A 20,419-nucleotide genomic window follows, 5' to 3' on the forward strand; every position below is an offset into this window, starting at 1 on the left:
CAGTAACACTCCTGCCTCCCCAGCGAGTGGCTCTGCTCCAGACATCTCATCCCACACTCCTTCTCTGTAAGGCATTCATCCTGCTCTCAGACACACAGAGCACACCACTGCCAGCCACACGCCTGGCCCCTCTTGTCCACCCTCTGTGCTGAGCCCCTTCCTGCTCACTGCTGTCTTGATCTCCAGGACATGTCCTCTCCAGTCAGCCCAGGGTGCCTGGAGAGAGATTCCCCATCTTTCTGGATGGAATTGTAAGAAGGCACCAGAGGACAAGCATCAGCTGTGGGTGAAAGCCTGGAGAGGACCTGGCACACTACACTGCCAGCCCTGCTCTGGGCTGATCCCCAGCAGTGTGGGCAGCAGGGGCAGGGAGGGGATTCTGCCCCTCTGCTGGGCTCTGCTGAGAGCTTCCCTGCAGTGCTGGGGCAGTTCTGGAGTCATCAGCACAGCACAGACAGGGACCTGTTGGAGAAGGGCCAGGGGAGGCCACAGCAGTGCTGGCAGGGCTGGAAGCCCTCTGCTGTGAGGCCAGGCTGGGAGAGTTGGAGGTGTTCAGCCTGGAGAGGAGAAGGCTCCAGGGACACCTCCTCGTGGCCTCGCAGTGCCTAAAGGGGCCCAGCAGAAAGCTGGACAGGCTTTTGAGCAGGGTCTGTTGTGACAGGCCAAGGGAGGATGGTTTGGACTGAAAGAGGGAGATTGAGAGTGGAGAGAAGGGAGAAAGGTTTGACCCTGAGGGTGGGGAGAGCCTGGCCCAGGGTGCCCAGAGAGGTGGGAGCTCCCCCCATGGCTGGCACCAATGCAGACTGTCTGGAGATCTGAGCAACCTGCTGTGGTTGGGGATGTCCCTTCTGGCTGCAGGGGGCTGGGCTGGATGAGTTTGAAATGTCCTTTCCTACCAAACCCATTCTGTGACACCTCTGCCGGGGGGTTGCTGGGTCAGCCAGCACCTCCAGCTTCTGCACTGAAATGACACCACACAGTGTGTCAGCTCTGCACAGGAAGGTCACAACAGTGGTCCCAGGCTGGATAAAACCTGAGCTGTTGGTGCAGCCCCCGTAGACAGATGGGTTTTGCCCTAGCAGGTGGGAGCAGGGTGGTCTCCCAAGATCAGCAGAAGTCCTGCAACACAAAGCTGCCCCTTGTCTCAGTATGGCTTTGGTCTGAGGAAGCTGTGGGTGCCAGCTGTGCCAGCAGCACCAACAGCCTTGCCTGTGGGCAGGGGGCTGCAGGCAACACTGGCCCAGAGAGGAGCAGCAAGGTCTATCCACACACATGGAGAGGACAGTGAGACCCACGGCCAGCCCACAATGCTGGCACTGTTTCTTCTCCAAGCCCCCAGGCACTACATGATGTTCAAGCTGTAGACTCTGTCCTGGGCTGTGAAAGAGCTGCTAGTGGCCAGCAGCCAAGAGCAGTGGTGGTGCAGCAAGCACCCCCACACCACCTGCACTGCCAAGGCCCTGCCCAGACATGCTCAAAACCAGTTCTCTGTGAACATTTTCGACCAGTGCACATGGACCACAGGCTCCTTGCAGAAGATCATAGGATCACTGCATCATTTTGGCCAGAAAAGCCCTTTCAGATCCTCCAGTCTGACCACACTTTCTAGCTCTGCCAAGGCTGGGGCTAAACCATGGCCCTTAGCACCATACCTCTGCTTCTTGGAGGCAGGTCCAGGGATGGGGGTGCAGTCGAAATGAGCACAGAATGGTACAAGTGTGAGGGGAAGGCTTTTCTTTCACACAAGAATTCATGCCAGCAGTGGGGTTCTGCTGAGGGCAGCTGGATCAGGGTGCCTTAAGAGGTGGTCACTGCACCGTAGGACAGAGACACAAGAACCTGGCTCTGTTTGCAGAAGCTCTCAGCCACTGGGCTCCACCTGCCACCACAGAATCATCAGTTGCTTTGGTTGTGTCACCTGCCCCACTACAGCATCTCACAGAAACACAGAATTATTCTGGTTAGAAGAGACCTTTAAGGTCATGGAGTCCAACCACTAACCCAGCACTGCCAGAACACCACCAAACCATAGTCCTCATCACCACAGCTACACAGCTTTGAAACCCCTCCAGGGATGGGGACTCCACTACTGCCCTGGACAGCCTGGGCCAGGCCTTGACAATGCTCAAGGGGCAGGGAGGGTTCCTCATGTCCAGCCTAAACCTCCCCTAGGGCAACTTAAGGACATTTCCTTTCATCTTCTCACTTGTTCCTAGGGAGAAGAGACCAACTCCACTGTGGCTGCAGCCTCCTCTCAGAGAACTGGAGAGATTCAAAGGGAGAACTTCAAAGAGCAACGAGGTCTCTCCTCAGACTCCTCTTCTCCAGGCTGGACACCCCCAGCTCCCTCAGCTGCTCCTCCCCAGCCCTGATCTCCAGACCCTTCCCCAGAAGTGAACAATTTCTGGCCATTTTATTTTCCTGTCATTGTCCTGAGTCTGCCTTCTCCAGAGAGCCCCAAGGACAAGGTTCTCTCCCTGTGGGCCTCTCTGAGGAAGGCAGAGCACACAGCAGAATTGGAAGCCCTGATGACGCTTGTCAAGAGCACAATAGGGTCTGAGGTGAGAGATATCACTTGAGTCTCCATTTTGCACAGAGGCACTCAGAGGCAAGGATCTGTCAGGGGTAAGCAAGCACCCCCACACTCCACACTCGTGTTGTCTGCCTAGGTGAGGGCAAGGGTGCCCCCTGCCACAGGCAAGGCCTGTGTCCAGGAGATGCACCAGGAGGACTCTGGACAGCAAGATCCAGCCTTTATGCTGAGGCTGCAAGCACTTTGCTGTGCAGGAGGGACCTGTCCCCCTACACCACAGCTCATGGAGGCCAAAGAGTCATTCCCAGGAGATCCGTGGGGAGCAGGAGTAAAGAGGAGCCCCAAAACAGGGGTGGGCAAAGGAAATTCCTTGTCTAGAGAACAGCAAGCTACCCAAAGCACTCCTCAGATGAACAGAGCAGGGACGTCGACCACTTCAAGTGCCCAGGAAAAATCAGGACACTCAGCTGGCTGCTGCTGGGACAAGTTTCTATCAAGACAGACAAGTGGTGGGTCAGCAGCTCCTGACAGGCTTCCCCCACATCTCATCCCCATGAGGATGAGCATCTCCTCCTTATCTCCCCCTACAGCAGTACTCCACACACTCAGAGCTCCATGCATCCACTGCTGACAGAGCTCCAGAGGCATCAAAGCTCCTGGGCTCTTCAGGCTCTGGGCAGTCAGGTGCCAGGAGCAGGTCCTACTTTACTGCCACCATCTACCACAGTGACAGATCTGTTTTTCCAGGTCACAACATTCCTGTTCTCTGATTTCTTTGGCCTCACTGATCCAGGCAGCTTCCCACCTTTGGTGAAGCATCCCCACAGCTTCGCTTGACTCACCCAAGAGGTAAGAAACAGCTGCCTCAGTTAGGGGTGGACTTCATGCCACGTCCTCATGAAGCAGAGCTAATCACACAGGTGCCACGTTGGAGTGGTCGCCTCAGAAGCTGCCCTTCACATGCCACCGAAAATCAGTGGCCCACACTTCAAAGTGCTCCAGCCCACATGGAAGCAAACAACTGAAGACTCTGCTTGCAGAGTTACAAGCTCTGAGTTCAGCCTGCACAGACTTCTTCTCAGGTGTTGCCTTCTCTTGCTTCCTCCTTAGAATGAAGCAGCATGACCTCCCCAACACTCTTCTTCTCTTGCATCTGCCTCATGGCAGATCAAAGGGCCATGAGGAGTCTATTTTGGGCTTGACTTTGCCCTGACTGCAGAGGTCCAGAGGTTCATCAGCTTGGTTACAACACCTCCAACAAGCTCAGGTTCTCCATCCATGTACCCAAGGTGGTAGACACACACAGCCTTGTTTTGGTGAAGGAGCTGCAAGGCGCTGGTGCTGAACTGATTCCAGCAGGCTTCAGCCATGAGGTTCTTCTACCCAGTGAGGAGGTTTGCTCCACCATGAGGAATGAATTTGCCCACCAACTTCTACAGGTGGGTTTGCTACAACACCACACAGCATTCCCCAGCATCTGTGTAGCCTCCCAGAGCCTGCAACACCCTCTTAACACAACTAGCAGCAGCGAATCTCCAACCGTGACTGCCTGGCTGAACATCCATTGTAGTCACAGCTGCTCAGGTGGACCCAGGGCCACCTATGCTCCACCAACAGCCAAATATTCCATGTTTGGTAAAACTTCAGCAGCATCCTCCTTCAGTTCTCCCATTCTTATTAAACCAGCAGAAGTTTCTCCCTGGGCAGTGCCCCCTGCATGCTGGGCTGTCTTCCTGGAGCTGCAGGGATGGAGCTCAGAGCCTTCAGAACACCAACAGGAGTGAACAATCCTCTTCCGTGGCCACTCTTTTTGCAGCCACTGACTCTGGCATGAAAAGGTTCGGCAGGGGCAGATCTAACACCATGACAGCTTCACAGTGGCCAGCACAGGCTGCTGGAGGGGCCTCTGCGCCTGCCCTCTCCAGCATCACCCTGTTCAGATGGGACAGCCACCATCTAGTGGCACCTGAAGGCCATTTCACCTTCCAGAGGCTTCTCTTGGGCTCCCTGTCCCGGTTTCGGCTGCACTCGAGTAGATTTTCTTCCCAGCAGCTGGTGCAGTGCCCTGGTTTGGGTTGGGGTCAGCCCCAGGCTGATGGGTTTGTCGGTGATGAACCAGGGACTCTCCAGCCTCCCCACTGCCCTGCCAGTGAGCAGGCTAGGGGAGGACAAGGCAGGGGCAGCCAGCCCAGGCTGACCAAAGTGACACTGCAGACCACAGCATGTCATCACCACTGCACACCCTGCAGGCAGCTGGCCAGGGCCTGGGGGATAGGCGCTGGTGGATGGGTCAGTGGGCGGTGAGCAGCTGCACTGTGCAGTCACTTGGTTATGTGCTGTTATCACTGCTATTGCCACTACCAATTACCATGAGCATGACCACTACCCTGACCCATACCCTTACCATTATTACCCTTGCCCATTGCCCTTAACCTCACCATTACACTGACCACCACCCTTACCATTACTCTTACTACTACCAGTACTACTGCTAGTATCAGCACTACCCTCTCCTTTCCTGTCCCATCACACTACCTTTACTTCACCTCAGAAGTTTTAATTCTGCTTTCCCCAGCTCTCCTCCCCACCCCAGCACAGGGGCAGTGAGCAGGCAGCCATGTGGTGCTCAGTTGCCCTCTGGGGCTAAGCCACACAACTCTGCTAAGCAGTTCTTACAGAAATCAAACTCTGCTGAGCACCTTCACCATATCCTTCCAGCCTGAGTTCAGATCCGTCAGCACCAACTGGGGAAACAATAGAACCACAGAATCCTGGAACCACAGAATGGCTCAGGTGGAAAGGGACCTCAGAGCTCATTTCAACCCTCCCACCGTACCCTGGGACACCTCTCAGCTCAAGGCCTCATCCAGCCTGGCCTTGAACACCTCCAGGCAGGAGGCACTCGCAGCCTCCCTGGGCAGCCTGCTTCAGAGTCTCACTATCCTGCTACTGCAGAACTTCTTCCTCAGATCCAGTCTGACTCTACTCTGCCTCAGCTTCAAACCATTCCCCCTTGCCCTGTCTCCAGACACCCTCAGGAAAAGTCCCTCTGCAGCCTTCCTGCAGGATCCTTTCAGGCACTGGAAAGCAGCTCTAAGGTCCCTCTGGAGCCTTCTCCTTTCCAGGCTGAACACTCCCAGCTCCCTCAGGCTGTCCTCACAGCAGAGCTGCTCCGGCCCTTGGGTCATCTTTGTGGCCTCGTCTAGACTCATGCCAGCAGCTCTGTGTCCTTCTTCTGCTGGGGACAGCAGAACTGGACCAGGAGAAGGTGGTGAGAAGTAAATGCCTCCATGAAAGACACAACCAGTGACAGATTTGAGCTTAAAGCCTTGAGAAACTTCATCTTTACCACATGAATTCCAGCACAAGTAAGTTGTGTCACTATCAACCAATCACCAAAAGCAATTATCAGTCATTATTGTCAAAAGTGATTATCAAAACCAGTGATACTCATTGATGTTCTTTAAACCCACCACCAAAGGGGGGGGTGCCATGAGATGATCTCTAAATGCTCAGGCTCCCCTGAGAAGACCCAAGGCTTGTCTGCTTTCCCAGAGTCCATGCACCTTGCAAAACATCAGATCCAACTCTGAGAGCACTGAAGGCTGATGGCCAAATGCATCGTGAAGTGACAAGTGAGATCAGTGATGGTGATGGCAACAACGCAGCCATCTCCATCTCCCCCTCAGCAGCTGAGCTGAAGGCTGCCAGCCAAGAAGAGAGACACAGCTCACCTGCATGGGCTTCTCTATTGCACCTGCAGAAATGGACCCCCCTCCCCCCCAGAATTTGTGCAAAGTCCTCCTCAGGCACACCGCTGATCAGTAGGTGCAGCTCCTTCACCCCCACGCTCTAAAGGCTGCTCCTCTCAGCAAGTGGCCAACTCCACGCCCAATAAACCCATTCACGGACACAAAAGGTCTAATCTGTGTGCACGACCCTGCAAACCGTGCACCAAAATGAGTCACCGAGCTCTGTGAGGCTTCTCCTTGCTGCCTGCACAGCCTTCTTTTGATCTAACCAAAGCAGCAGAAGATGAGACACTCTCCAAGGACACATCGGGTGTGACTGACCCTCAGCAGGTGTCATTCCAAGCCCAAACGGTTGCTGATGCTCACCCAGCAAGGGTTTGCCTCCGTGTTCTGTCCCCTTCTGGCTAGCATGCCCCTGGATGAAGAGCTGGATGTGACAGCTGCTTCTGCACGTCAGCCTGCTGAGACCCTGGAGGGCACCTGGTGATGCCCACCAAGCAGAAAGCACACCCAGAGAACATGGAACACCTGCAGCAGTACCTGCTCGGGTTTGATGGGCTCGGTGGTGGTGAAGATGTCAGAGTAATGCTGCCTCTCGAAGACCCGGTCCAGGACTTCCAGCTGCTGCTGGGTGAAGAGGTCTCCTCGCATCTGCTTCCGAAGGAAGTCTCTGCCTGGCAGGGAGTGGCCATTAGGTACTGGGGACTCCTGAAGACCTTTCAAAGAGGAGAGAAGAAGGCAGAGGTTCAGCAGGCATTGCAGTGACAGGACCTGCTCGGGGGTGTCCCTTGCACATGTGAGCAGCAGCATCCTGGAACCATGAGGACCCTGTGAGAGGAGGTTAGAGCAAGTCACACATTGCTAGGACACTCTTGTAAATATGGAATGGTTTGGGTTCAAAGGGACCTCCAAGGTCATCCAGTTCCAAACCCCTTCCATGGGCAGGGACATCTTCTACTCAAAGCATCATCCAGCCTGGGCTTGAAAACCTCCAGGGAAGAGGCATCCGCAACCTCCCTGGGCAACCTGTGGCAATGTCTCCACACCCTCACTCTCAGCGATTTTGTCCTTCTCTCCAGTCTCAATCTCTTCTCACCCAGCTCAAAGCCACTGTCCCTCAAGCCTGGCACTCCCAGACCTTGTCCCAGTGCTCCTGGAGCCCCTTCAGGTACTGCAAGGCTGCTCGAAGATCTCACTGCAGCCTTCTCTTCTCCAGGCTCAACTGGCCCAACTCTTCCAGCCTGTTCCCCCAGAGGAAATGCTACAGCCCTGTGGTCACCCCTGCCTGAGCAGTCCTCCACAACAGCCACCCCTCAAAACAAGACACCATAGAGGATTTCATACGGACATTAGGGGCAGGACAACAGGAAAGGCTCACATTGCTTTCGCTGCACCACCTGAGAACATCTGGACCTTGGAGGACATGCAAGGATAAGTGCATCACCTGATGCCACAGTCACAGTCAGCTTGGGTCAGCTCCAGGAACCACAGAATCACAGAATGGTAGGGGTTGGAAGGGATCTCCAGAGATCATCCAGTCCAACCCCCTGGACAGAGCAGGGTCACCCAAGGCAGGTCACACAGGAGCACCCGCAGATGCGTCTGGAAAGCCTCCAGAGGAGACACCACAACCTCTCTGGGCAACCTGCTCCAGACCACCAACACACTCACAACAAACAAGTTGCTTCTTATGTTGAGGTAGAACTTCCTGTGTTCCAGTTTGTGGCCATTGTTCTTTACTGTATCAGAGAACATCAATGACAAGAGCCTGAGCCCTTCTTCTTGCCCCTCACCCCTCAGAGAGCTGTAATCACTAACCAGATCGCCTCTGAGGCTGCTCTTCTTCAGGCTGGGCAGCCTCAGGGCTTTCAGCCTTTCCTCCTCACACAGAGGTTCCAGGCCCTTCAGCATCCTCACAGCTGAACACAGGAGAACACAGCTACCACCCACATGCTTCCCACCCTCGCTCTGGTCCCTGCAAGCCCTGCTCAGCACCATCCCATGCTGAGCTCTGACCTGTGGTGTGCCCACGTCAGGAGGGAGAGTCACAGAATCACAGTATCACAGTATCACCAAGGTTGGAAGAGACCTCACAGATCATCAAGTCCAACCCTTTACCACAGAGCTCAAGGCTAGACCATGGCACCAAGTGCCACGTCCAACCCTGCCTTGAACAGCCCCAGGGACGGCGACTCCACCACCTCCCCGGGCAGCCCATTCCAGTGTCCAATGACTCTCTCAGTGAAGAACTTTCTCCTCACCTCCAGCCTAAATCTCCCCTGGCGCAGCCTGAGGCTGTGTCCTCTCGTTCTGGTGCTGGCCACCTGAGAGAAGAGAGCAACCTCCTCCTGGCCACAACCACCCCTCAGGTAGTTGTAGACAGCAATAAGGTCACCCCTGAGCCTCCTCTTCTCCAGGCTAAACAATCCCAGCTCCCTCAGCCTCTCCTCGTAGGGCTGTGCTCAAGGCCTCTCACCAGCCTCGTCGCCCTTCTCTGGACACGCTCAAGCATCTCAATGTCCCTTTTAAACTGGGGGGCCCAGAACTGAACACAGTACTCAAGGTGTGGTCTAACCCTGCATCCTTCAGCAGCTCTCGCCAGCAGCAGCCAGGCCAGGCCAGGCAACCCCTGGAGGTCCTGGCCCTGTACCAAGACGAAGTCCCTGGGGCCCAGGGGCGCCACCGCAGCACCCTCAGCGAGCTCTGTCCTGGAGGCTCCCCGGGCACGGCAGCCCCGGGCACGGCAGCCCCGGGCACGGCGGCAGGCGGGGCTGCGAGGCGTGCTCTGCTCCCTCTGCCTCGGGCAGAGATGTTCAGCAGGAGTCTGAAGTGACTGCCCGTGGCTGAAAAGCCATGAGACAAGTTTGAGGGAGGCGGAGATTGGCAGCTCCAAAGGCTCTCGCCAGAGAGGGGCTTGTTTCAATTTGCTCCGCGCCGGTTCGCGGCGGGTTACTGCCTCTCCCCTTCACCTGTCAGCGCTGCAAACGTGTCTGTTACGCGGGGAGAGCGGAGCTCTGCGCTATTCCCAGGGCTCCAGGAGGGGGAACTCCAGGAGCAACGGCAGCGATCGGATCTCTTCTGCAGGTGGCAACACAGCGCCAGGCACAGGGAGAACACAGAGCCAGCAGAAGCAGACCTCTGCTGCCAGGCTGGCTGCCAGGGGCAGAGCTCAGCCTCGCCGCCAGCAGCAGGGCGCTGGCGAGCAGAGCAGTGCCTCACCACTCAGGCAGGGCAGCATCAGCGCCCAGAGCTCCCCTGGCGGATTCCACCTTCAGAGTTTTGGCACGAACGAGAGGGGCTCCGTGCAAAGCCACCAGCAGCCTTGTCCCCAGACATGTGCTGGCCACCAGCAACGCTGGGGACGTCCACTGAGCAAGCCTGTTCACAGCCACACAACGTCAGGGGCTGGAAGGGACCTCCAGAGACCATCCAGCCCAACCTCCCTGCCAGAGCAGGGTCACACAGGGCAGGGCACACAGGAACACGGACAGGAAGGTTTGGAAAGTCTCCGGAGAAGGCTTGGAACTAGATAATCTTCAAGGTCCCTTACAAACCAACTCATTTTGTGAGTGCCTTGAGCAACCTGGGCTGGTGGGAGGTGTCCCTGCCCGTGGCAGGGGGCTGGATCTGGATGATCTCAAAGGTCCCTTCCCACCCAACCCATTCTGCCATTCTATGAATCTATGAACCAGGCCTCTCAGCTTGCAGCTTCAGTCTGGAGCAAACAATATTGCATCAGTTTGCTCCACGCAGTTAAAAACAAGCCCTGAACCCTTCTCTGAGAGGTCTAAGCCTCTGTAGAGAGCTGTGAGGAACACAGAGGCACAGACAGAAGGCTGCAGTGTATCTTCAAATCTTTCCTTTTTTCCTTCCTCCCCCACCCTGCCCCCTCTATTCTAAATCAAATAATACCTAACAGACTCAGTGCTGGGTTTAGTCAACCATGGCTCATAACATTGAAATTCTGGATGCTTGCTGCATGGTAGCAAAAGGGCTGGGGAGACCCCACCTGAGGAGCAAGGAGACACCAGCTCTGAACCTCAGGTTAAACAAACATTGCTCACAGCTTGGCACCAGAGCCACAGCAAGATGAAGCTCTGGGCTAAAGGGGGTGATGAAAGGCAGGGGAACAATTCATGGTGTGGTGTGATCTGGAGAATGCTCCTGGCCAGGCCAGGGTGGGTGTGTGCTGTTTATCCTCCCTGGGGTTAGATCCATAATGAGACCCAAACCCATTTACACATGCAGCCATCCATCACTGAGCTACTCCTGATGTCTCAGGGCTGGGGAGGAGATGGAGAACAGGATCCATCTGAAGGGGAGGCCTGGTCGAGCAGCCTTGGCCAGGGACATCTGTGCTCAGCTGCCCTTCTTCCCAGGGTACCATCCTGGGCACCTGTGATCAAAGCATCCCGATAAATACGAGAGCAAGAGACCTCCGTCTGCAGTGGAAACCCACAGGCCACATACCAGAGAAAGAGGAGGGGGTTCTGCCCCTCTGCTGGGCTCTGCTAACAGCTCCCCTGCAGTGCTGGGGCAGATCTGGAGTCCTCAGCACAGCACAGACAGGGACCTGTTGGAGAAGGGCCAGGGGAGGCCACAGCAGTGCTGGCAGGGCTGGAAGCCCTCTGCTGTGAGGTCAGGGGGAGAGTTGGGGGTCTTCAGCCTGGAGAGGAGAAGGCTCCAGGGACACCTCCTGGTGGCCTTGCAGTGCCTAAAGGGGCCCAGCAGAAAGCTGAGGACAGGCTTGTGAGCAGGGTCTGTTGTGATAGGCCAAGGAGAGATGGTTTGGACTGAAAGAGGGAGATTGAGAGTGGAGAGAAGGGAGAGAGGTTTGACCCTGAGGGTGGGGAGAGTCTGGCCCAGAGTACCCAGAGACGTGGGAGGTGCCCCATGGCTGGCACCACTGCAGGTCAGGTTGTGGCTGTGAGCAGCCTGCTCTGGTTAGGGATGTTCCTGCTGGCTGCAGGGGGTTGGACTGGATGAGCTTAGAAGGTCCCTTCCAACTCAAGCCATTCTGTGATCCTATGAATCCATGTTTGAAAGCTCAGTGGGGGAAAAGAACACCACACACAGACACACACACACACACACACATGTATATATGTATATAACATAAAGAAGTAAGCAGCCCTGAAATTAAGGGAAAGGCCAACTCCACCATCTCCTTTCTGTCCTTTTTCATTCCCAGAGGGACAACAGCCCAATTCCATAGCTGGGTCTGAGTGGGTCTGGCTCCAGCTGTGAACCCCAGACCTCCCAAGCCCTGAGACATGGGTACTGCCCACAAGTCCAGCTGTGGTGATGTCCTCAGGGCTATCAGTAACCAGGGTGTCCCATGAGGCACACAGCTGTTGTGGTGCAGTCCTCCTCTGATGGAAGACAGCATCAACTAGTTTGGGGCTTTTGGGGCTGATTTCAGGGATTTGAAAGGCTGTGGGGTTTTGAAGGCTGGTTAAGGAAGTGCACAGTGGGTCTTGGGAGGTGCCCACCTCAGCGGAGGATGTAGCTTTTGCCTCTAATTTGTGTTGTCCAACTTCGTTTACCTGGTCTCATATCTAATTACTCCACCTCACAGGCAAGCACAGGCTAATTAGGGAGGATGTTAGTCACCACATTTAAAACCTTATGAAGCAAATGAAATATTAGCAGGAGGCACAGAGGTGATTTGTTTCCTTGTAGCAGGGCTGCAAATCAGTCAACAGAAGATAAAGACTTTGTTCAATTGCCACTGGAAGGCTTTGTCTGAGGCACAAACAGAAGCTCCACACATCCCATGGCAGGACTGTACCCCACTGGCAGCCTCACAACCTCCCCAGCCCAGCTTCAGCTCCAGGGCTGCCTGCAGGGTTGGAAACCCAGAATCACAGAACACATCTGTTTGGAAGAGACCTCCAAGCTCATCCAGTCCAACCCTCAACACAGTTTAGGGTCACTCCTAAAACCCGTCCCTAAGCACCAGCTCCACAGGCTGCTGGAACACCTCCAGAGAGGGTGACTCCAGCTCTGCCCTGGGCAGACTGTTCCAATCCCTGACCACTCATGCAGCACAGAAATTGTTCCTCATAGCCAACCCCAAACCTCTTCTGGGGCAATTTCATGCCATAGAAGAAGGGCTTAGTGCTGGCAGAATGAGGATGAAAACACAGCACTCCAACAAGGACACTGAGGGGCTGCAGCAGGTCCAGAGAAGGGCATGAAAACTGGGGAAGCATCTGGAGAAGAGGTCTAGGAAGGAGCAGCGGAGGGAGCTGGGGGTATTTAGTGTGGAAAGAGGAGGCTGAGGAGAGATCTCATTGCTCTCTGCAGCTCCCTGTGAGGAGGCTGCAGCCAGGTGGGGGTTGGGCTCTGCTCTCGAGGAAGAAGCAGCACTGGGGCAGTTTTGAGTTTTCTAAGCACTGCTGTTTAAGATTTTGCTTTCCCAGCCCGTCAGAAGCTTTGTGTTTGGAAAGGCTGGTCATCAGGCAGAGAATCGCCACGCTGCACTGAGACGGGGATGGGTCTGGCCGTAGATCAGAGCGAGAAGGAGGGGTGGGGGGAGGGGAGGGGGAGATAAATCATCAGAGATCCAAAAATACTTTCCATTTGGAGAAGATATCAGCCCATTTCGGTGGCACTGATGGAGTCTCTGCTCTGTCTCCATTACCCGCCGAAGGCAGCCGGAGCCAGGAGCTGACTAGGCTAGATTATATTCCCCATAAGATGGTCACCAATATATATAGATATGATCTTCAACCTCTATTGATTGACCAATTTCACAAGCAAAGACTGGTGAAATGAAGCTGAAATGAACATCATGCTTTAACTCATTGAACCCATCAGGCCTGAGTTAATCTGGCTGCCCACTGTCTCTGATAGAATTCAATTGATCAATCATGTTTCGGTGATAGTACCATTTCAGTGGCTTATTGCTTCTTCATTTCAAGGCTTGACCTGCTGGATACACTTGGGCCAGCTCTGCTCCTCCTGAAGACACAGAGACCTGCCAACCACACATGGAGAGGCCTCGGGGGGTGGTGCTGATCAACACTCCCAGCCCCACATTGTGGCTTTTGCAGCTGTTTCTCAGCCAAGATGAACGTGAGGACACAAGGGTCCCCAGTAGTCCAAGCTCCCTGACCTCCAGTCAGTGCCCACTGCTTCCCAGCCCATCCCAGCCCCAGAACAGTCCTGGTTCTGTGCCAGGTGTTCCTTTCCAGCCCCCAGGCACAGCACAGGCTGCAAAGCATCAGTGTGCACATCACCAGCACCCACCAACCCAGCCAAACACTGCCAGCACACCTGCAGACCATGCCATGGGCAGCAGGGCTGGCCAGAGGGTCATCACACCTGGAAGGTGGTGGCTGTCCACCCATGCCTTCTGTTTAATTGCATTGCCAGCCTGGGGACACCCCTCTTGTCCTCAGCCTGGCACCTTCCTGCCCTTTGTTCCTGCACAGTTCCCTGGCACTGCCAGAGCCATTTGGACTCTGCTGCCACTATGGCTCAGCTGCTCCACCACAGTCAGCACCATGAGAGGGGTCCCCAGCTCTTGGCAGAGTGCTTTCACCCCATCCATCATCTTGGAGACCAGACTGCACCTCCCTGGCTCTCTCACCACATGGCACAGCACCCACCAGCACCACTCTGCAGTGCTGGGAACATCTGGCCAACAGCTGTTCAAAGCCTCTACAACCAGCATTGAGTTTAGAGTCACAGAACCAGCGAATTGTTTGAGTTGGAGAAGCCCTCTGAGATCACCCAGTGCAGCCATCAACACAGCACCACCATGGCCACTAAACCATGGTCCCAGGTGTCATGGCCACACAGTTCTGGAACTCCACCACCTCCCTGGGCAGCCTGCTCCTATCCTTGGCCACTCTTGCAGCACAAAAATTGTTCCTCGTGACCAACCTCAACCTCCCCTGACACAATTTCGGGGCATTTCCTCTCCTTCTATCACCTGAAACTGGGGACAAGAGCCCAACCCACACCTGGCTTCAGTCTTCTCCCAGGCAGATGCAGAGAGCAATGAGCCTCCTCAGCCCCCTCCTTCTACACTAAACACCTCCAGCTCCCTCAGCTGCTCCTCCCCAGCCCTCTTCTCCAGACCCTTCCCCACCTTTGTTGCCCTTCTCAGGACCTGCTCCAGCCCCTCAATGTTCTTCTGGGAGCAAGGGGTCCAGAACTGAACCCAGGATTCCAGCTGTGGCCTCACCACTGTCCAGTACGAAGGCACAATCACTGCCCTGCTCCTGGTGATCCTGGCGAATGCTGATGCCCTGGCACCAAACCTGGGCACTGCTGGCTCATCTCCAGCTACTGCCTCCCAGCACCCCCAGGGCCTTTTCTGCTGGGCACTTTCCAGCTACTCTGCTCCAGTCTGGAGCCTCCATGGGGTTGCTGTGACCCAAGAGCAGGACCCAGCACTTTGGCCTTGTTTGACCTCAGCCCATGGATGCAGCCTGGCCAGGTCCCTCTGCAGAGCCTCCCTACCCTCCAGCAGATCAATGGACACACAGTTTCATGTCATCTGCAAACTGCCTGAGGGAGCCTCAATCCCCTCACTCAGATCACAGGACCACAGGATGTTAGGGATTGGAAGGGACTTCTGGAAAACATTGAGTCCGACTCCCTGCCAGAGCAGGACCATAATCTAGTGCAGGTCACACATGAATGCATTCAGACAGGTCTTGAAAGCCTCCACAGAACGAGACATTAAAAGACATTAAAGAGACCTGTCCCAGCATTGACCTCTGGGGACACCACTGGTTCCCAGCCACCAGCTCGAGTTGCCTCCATTCTCCATCTCTCTCTGGGCCTGGCCTTCTGCCAGTTCTTAAACCAGGGAAGCCTCCACCCGCACGAGCCATCAGCAGCCAAGGAGGATGCTGTGGGACGAGGTGCTTGCACCAGATCCAAGAAGAGAAAGAAGCAAGACAAACACCTCAGCTGCACTGTCAGCCTGCCAGGACTGCCTCTGCTAAGACACTTCAGTACAGCCATCCGTACTTGGTCACCAACCAGACACCTTTGCTCTTCTGCAGAGAAGTGATGCACCTCCTCTCTGCTGAGAGGGCTTTTGCCTCTGCTCTTCAGGACAGCTGGAGCTCCTCTCTGGACCTCCTCCAGCTGGAGCTGTGCCTGTGCACCCACAAAGAGTCACCCACAGGCTTGCTGCACACAGGGGATGCAGCTCCATAGCTCCAGGCTGCACCACCAAGCTGGTGACAGGAACCACCAAGCTGGTGATGGGCATCACCAGAAAAGAGGGGGTTATTTAGCAGCAGGTATCTCCCATGAGATTCCAGCTCCTCTCCTCCTGCAGTGATGCTAACCATGCAGCAGCCACACAAATTTCATTCTGTGCTTCCTAGTCTGAGGCAGGAAAGTCCTGCAGTGTTCCCACCCCACAGCTGCCCTGCAGGGGTCAGGGAAGACGTGGTTGGGACCTCGCACCTCAGCAGTCCTATAGCCTGCTGCACATCTGCACAAGTGTTTGAGCAGGTAGTGCCATGGAGTAGAGCTGAGTGGCTCAGGCACATGCACAGGATGGCAGCAGGATGGGCAGATGCAGGACATGCCCCTTGGTTGCTGCCCACCATGCTGGGGGTCTCAGCATGTGGGACACAGATAGGCTGAGCAGACCACCCCCAGCCCATGAGGCATCAGCACCTGCACAGCACCCTCATAGATCCCCCACCACCAGCCACATCATCAGTGGAGGATGGATCTTGGAAGGAGTGGTGGAGCTGCTGCAGGTTTTGTGACTGTTCCTCTGGTCTGGTTTTGTGTTCAAAAAGCACCAAAAACTATGTCAGTAGCTGTGCCCTCGGTGGGCAACTCAGGCGTGCAGAGACAGAGGTGAAGGTGAGATCTGATCAATGCTGATCAACAGCTGAAGGGTGGGGGCAAGAGGAACTCTGCTAAGTGGTGCCCAGGGGCAGGACAAGGGGCGAGGGGCACAAACTGGAGCCCAGAAGGTTCCATCTGAGCCAGAGGAGAAATTTGTTTCATGTGAGGGTGCCAGAGAGCTGGAGCAGGATGCCCAGAGAGGTTGTGGAGTCTCCTTCTCTAGAGAGCTTCCAATCTCCCCTGGCCATTGTGATCCTGGGCCAGCTTCTGTGAGTGCCCTGCTGGAGCAAGGGGATTGGAGTGGGTGATCTCCAGAGGTCCCTTCCAATCCCTACTACACGGATTCTATGGAGAGGCCAAGCAGGAGAGAGTGGATGCCCCATGCCTGGCCTGCTCACGGTTGGCACATGCAACCTCTTTGCAGCTCCTGGGACCCCCGGAGTCTGTGGGCACTTGGAGAAGCCTCTGGACAGCCCAGATCCTCGGCCAAGTGAGGCACAAGTCTTCTGGGTCCAGCTTGCCAAGCCATTGGCTCCACACAACCCTGGCAAACCCAGCTGTCCCTCTCCTCCTTCAGGTTGGAGGCAGAGCCCCTCTGATTATGACTGGGATCACCTGCCGCTTGTGAGGATGCTGTGGGAGCCCCTGCCGGAGGACCAGAAGCAGTGTCAGCTTGTCTGCTCTCTCTGGGTGGCTGCCCACTGGACACTGGGGCAGCGCTGTCTGGGGCAGACCTCTCCTGTAATTCAGGCACTCATGCAGCCAGGACTGCAGGAGGGTTTCCAGCCCAATCCCCCACGTCCTCCACACAGTCACACCAGGGTATGCTGTGGTCTGTGCCTCCCAGGTTCTCTCCCTCAGACAGGGGAGTGCCTGCTCCTCATGGCTGGAACATGAGACTGTACAGATAGGCAGTCGGTGTTCTTCTTGAGCTGGTGCACCTCCTGAGACAGCTCCCTCACGTTGAAACATGCCTGGACAGAAGAGAGACTCCCTTCACTGGGGCCTGCTGCTCATTTCATCCACCGTTTGTCCTTGGCCAGCTTCCAAAACCAGAGAGAAAGACCAAGTGACCACCTCTGGCTCTTCTTCCTGTTGCTCTGATGTCCTTGACTTATCCTCACCCTTTTCCAGATGAGCTGACTTCCTTGCCTGCCTCTTTATCCATACAGAGGTGACTGATCCTGGCACAGGGTGGTTCTCTGGAGCAGCTGCTGCCTTGTCTGTAGAGCCAGAGGTCTGCTCTTGCTCCTGAGCACCTGGACAGCGATGAGAAGGTCTCGATGGGCATGGGCCAGGCCCCAGCACAGCGCAGAGATTTCTGACTCCTGGGAATTTTTGGGCTGGGAACATCCTTGTCCCAGACATTTCACCAGCTTGTCGGCATTTTGCACTCATTCAGGGGTGAAATTCCTAAGCACCAGGGAGGACTACTGGCCTAGGCTCTTGCCTATACTCTCCCACACACCCTGCCACTCATAATCATCCCCCCCGTGGGGCAGATCTCCTGGTGGCACTCTTGGGAAGGCCCTGTCTCACTCTGGGCCGTCCTTTGAGTGAGATCACACCTACACCATGTGGGCAGTGGAGTAACCATGCCATAATGTGACAGCAACACCATAGCTCTAATCGATGGTCCCAAGGTAGTGAGCACCATGGGCACCAGGCATATGATTTGATGCAGTGCAGCCAGGGTCAGGCCTCAGAACATCAGCCTCAGCCACCCCCAAACACATCAACATAGTGAACACACTGGGAGGGAAGCTGACACAACATTCTTTTAACAAGCCTGAACTGAATCCTTTCCTTTTCTTGCCTCTCATTATCTCAGTTCTTGTAGTCTCCACCATTTCTTGGGCCCCACCTTGGGCACCAGAATGGACCCTGCTGGTGTCACACAGTCTGATCTCACACAGACTGAGGGAAAGCAACGCAGAGCCCTGAGCTGAGGTAAGGAGTGGGATCTGATGCTGCACACACCATGAGCGGAGCCTCTCTGGCACAAAAGCACAGCAGAACCCAGAAACAGCAGCAGAAGCCAGTGACAAGCCTGGCCCACCCCTAAGCTGGCAGCCATCCCAGAGGAAAGTACCAGCATCCCAAAACCAGAAGCAGAAACCAGGAAGCCCCTCATGTTCCACTCTGAACTACAAGCCCTGTGATGCTTTGCTGCAGCCAGCACTTCCCTCCTGAAGCTGGCAGGAGGTCAGCAGGGTGTCCAATACTTATCAGCACGTTCAGTTGGCCAAACCTGTGACAACCAGGTAGGAAAGGACTAGTGTCTCTGACTTCTCCAGCAGTCAAGGTGACATACAGGGCCAGGCACAACTGCAGCTAGAGAAACAGCTACAGCTGCAACTACAGTGACAACATCTACAGCTACAATTATAGTTGCAACAACAACTACAGCTACGAATATAGCACAAGCTACAGGAACAGATACAACTACAGCAACAACAGCTACAATGACAGCTACAGCAACAACTACAGCAACAACAGCTACAATTGTAGTTGCAACAATAACTACAGCTACGAATATAGCACATGCTACAGGAACAGATACTACTACAGCAACAACCGCTACAATGACAGCTACAGCAACAGGTACAGGTACAGTAACAACAGCTACAGCTGCAACTATAGTTACAACAGCAACAGCAACAACAGCTACAGCTACAGCTGCTACAGCTGCAACTACAGTTAGAACAACAGCTACAGCCATGACTACCATTACAGCAACAGCTACAACTACAGGAACAACAGCCACAACAATGGCTACAGCTGCAACTACAGCTACAGGAACAGCTACAGGTACAGCAACAACAGCTACAGCTTACAGCTACACTAACAGCACAGTTACAGCCACAGCTCCACCAACAACTGCAGGTAGAGTAACATCTACTGAAACAGCTACAGCTAAAACCACAGCCACAGCTACAGCAAGAACTCCAGCTACAGGAACAACAGCTTCTACAGCTACAGAAAAAGCTACAGTTACAGATACTGCTACAGCTACTGCCAGAACTACAGCTGCAGCCACAGCTACAGGGACACCCACATTCACAGCTCACCCTGGACAGATACAGCCTGAACTTGACAGAGGTTGACAAAGCCCTGCCCTTCCCAGGAGAAAACAATCATGGTGTCCCTCATCAGCTGTCAGTTAAAATCAATCCTTCAGGCTTACAACAGCAGCCCAAGATCTCCACCAACAGCCTGAGCTCCTCACAGAGCAAGGTCCAAGAAACTTAGGCTGCAAAAAGAGGACAGTCTGAATCAGTCTGTCTCTGTCTCGGGCTAGAGGAGCCAAAGGACAGGGATGTGATCCTGCAGAAGTGGCAAACTTCAGAGAGGTTTTCTTCTCTGACAAACTGAATCTTATGCACAAGCAGGGATGGTGTGTGAGTTGCTGAGAGACACAGAGCTCTGCTGGGCAAAGCCCTGAACACATCCAGAAAGCCCATCCTGAGACTTTCAAATGACTCTGCTTAGCCTTCCAGCTCAAAACTAGGTTAGTGTTGAAGTATAATCAGCTTCTATAGAATCACAGAATCCTTTTGGCTGGAAGAGACCTTTGAAATCATGCAGCCCAACCACCAAACGTGGCACAGCCAGGGCACCACTAAACCATAGAATCATAGAATCAACCAGGTTGGAAGAGACCTCCAAGATCATCCAGTCCAACCTAGCACCCAGCCCTAGCCAGTCAACCAGACCATGGCACTAAGTGCCTCATCCAGGCTTTTCTTGAACACCTCCAGGGACGGTGCCTCCACCACCTCCCTGGGCAGCCCATTCCAATGCCAGTCACTCTCTCTGCCAACAACTTCCTCCTGACATCCAGCCGAGACCTCCCCTGGCACAACTTGAGACTGTGTCCCCTTGTTCTGTTGCTGCTTGCCTGGCAGAAGAGGCCACCCCCCACCTGGCTGCAATGTCCTTTCAGGTAGTTGTAGACAGCAATGAGGTCCCCCCTGAGCCTCCTCTTCTCCAGGCTAAACACCTCCTTCAGCCTCTCCCCACAGGGCTGTGTTCCAGACCCCTCACCAGCCTTGGTGCCCTTCTCTGGACACCTTCCAGCACCTCGACATCTCTCTTGAATGAGCCCAGAACTGGACACAGGACTAAAGGTGTGGCCTGACCAGTGTTGAGTACAGGGGCAGAATAACCTCCCTCGCCCTACTGGCCAGTGTTCTACACCTCCATGGATCTGAAACCTCTTCAAGGATGGGGGTTCCACCACTGCCCCAGGCAATCTGGACCAGGCCTTGGCAACCATTTTGAGGAAAAAAATGTTTCT

The 20,419-nt window shown here is 54.9% G+C and overlaps 1 protein-coding gene across 7 annotated transcripts in view; it reads right to left on the bottom strand.

The window, feature by feature from the left end:
* The window catches only part of PAX5 (paired box 5), a 148,502-nt gene that overhangs the window by 88,290 nt on the left and 39,793 nt on the right, over positions 1-20,419 (bottom strand). For all 7 annotated transcript variants that reach the window (XM_064176503.1, XM_064176502.1, XM_064176500.1 and 4 more), the window contains one exon: positions 6,826-7,001. In XM_064176503.1, coding sequence (XP_064032573.1) covers positions 6,826-7,001 — 176 coding nt within the window. The remainder of the gene's footprint in view (positions 1-6,825; positions 7,002-20,419) is intronic.

The sequence above is a fragment of the Pogoniulus pusillus genome, chromosome Z (genome assembly GCF_015220805.1).
Source record: "Pogoniulus pusillus isolate bPogPus1 chromosome Z, bPogPus1.pri, whole genome shotgun sequence".
NCBI lineage: Eukaryota > Metazoa > Chordata > Aves > Piciformes > Lybiidae > Pogoniulus > Pogoniulus pusillus.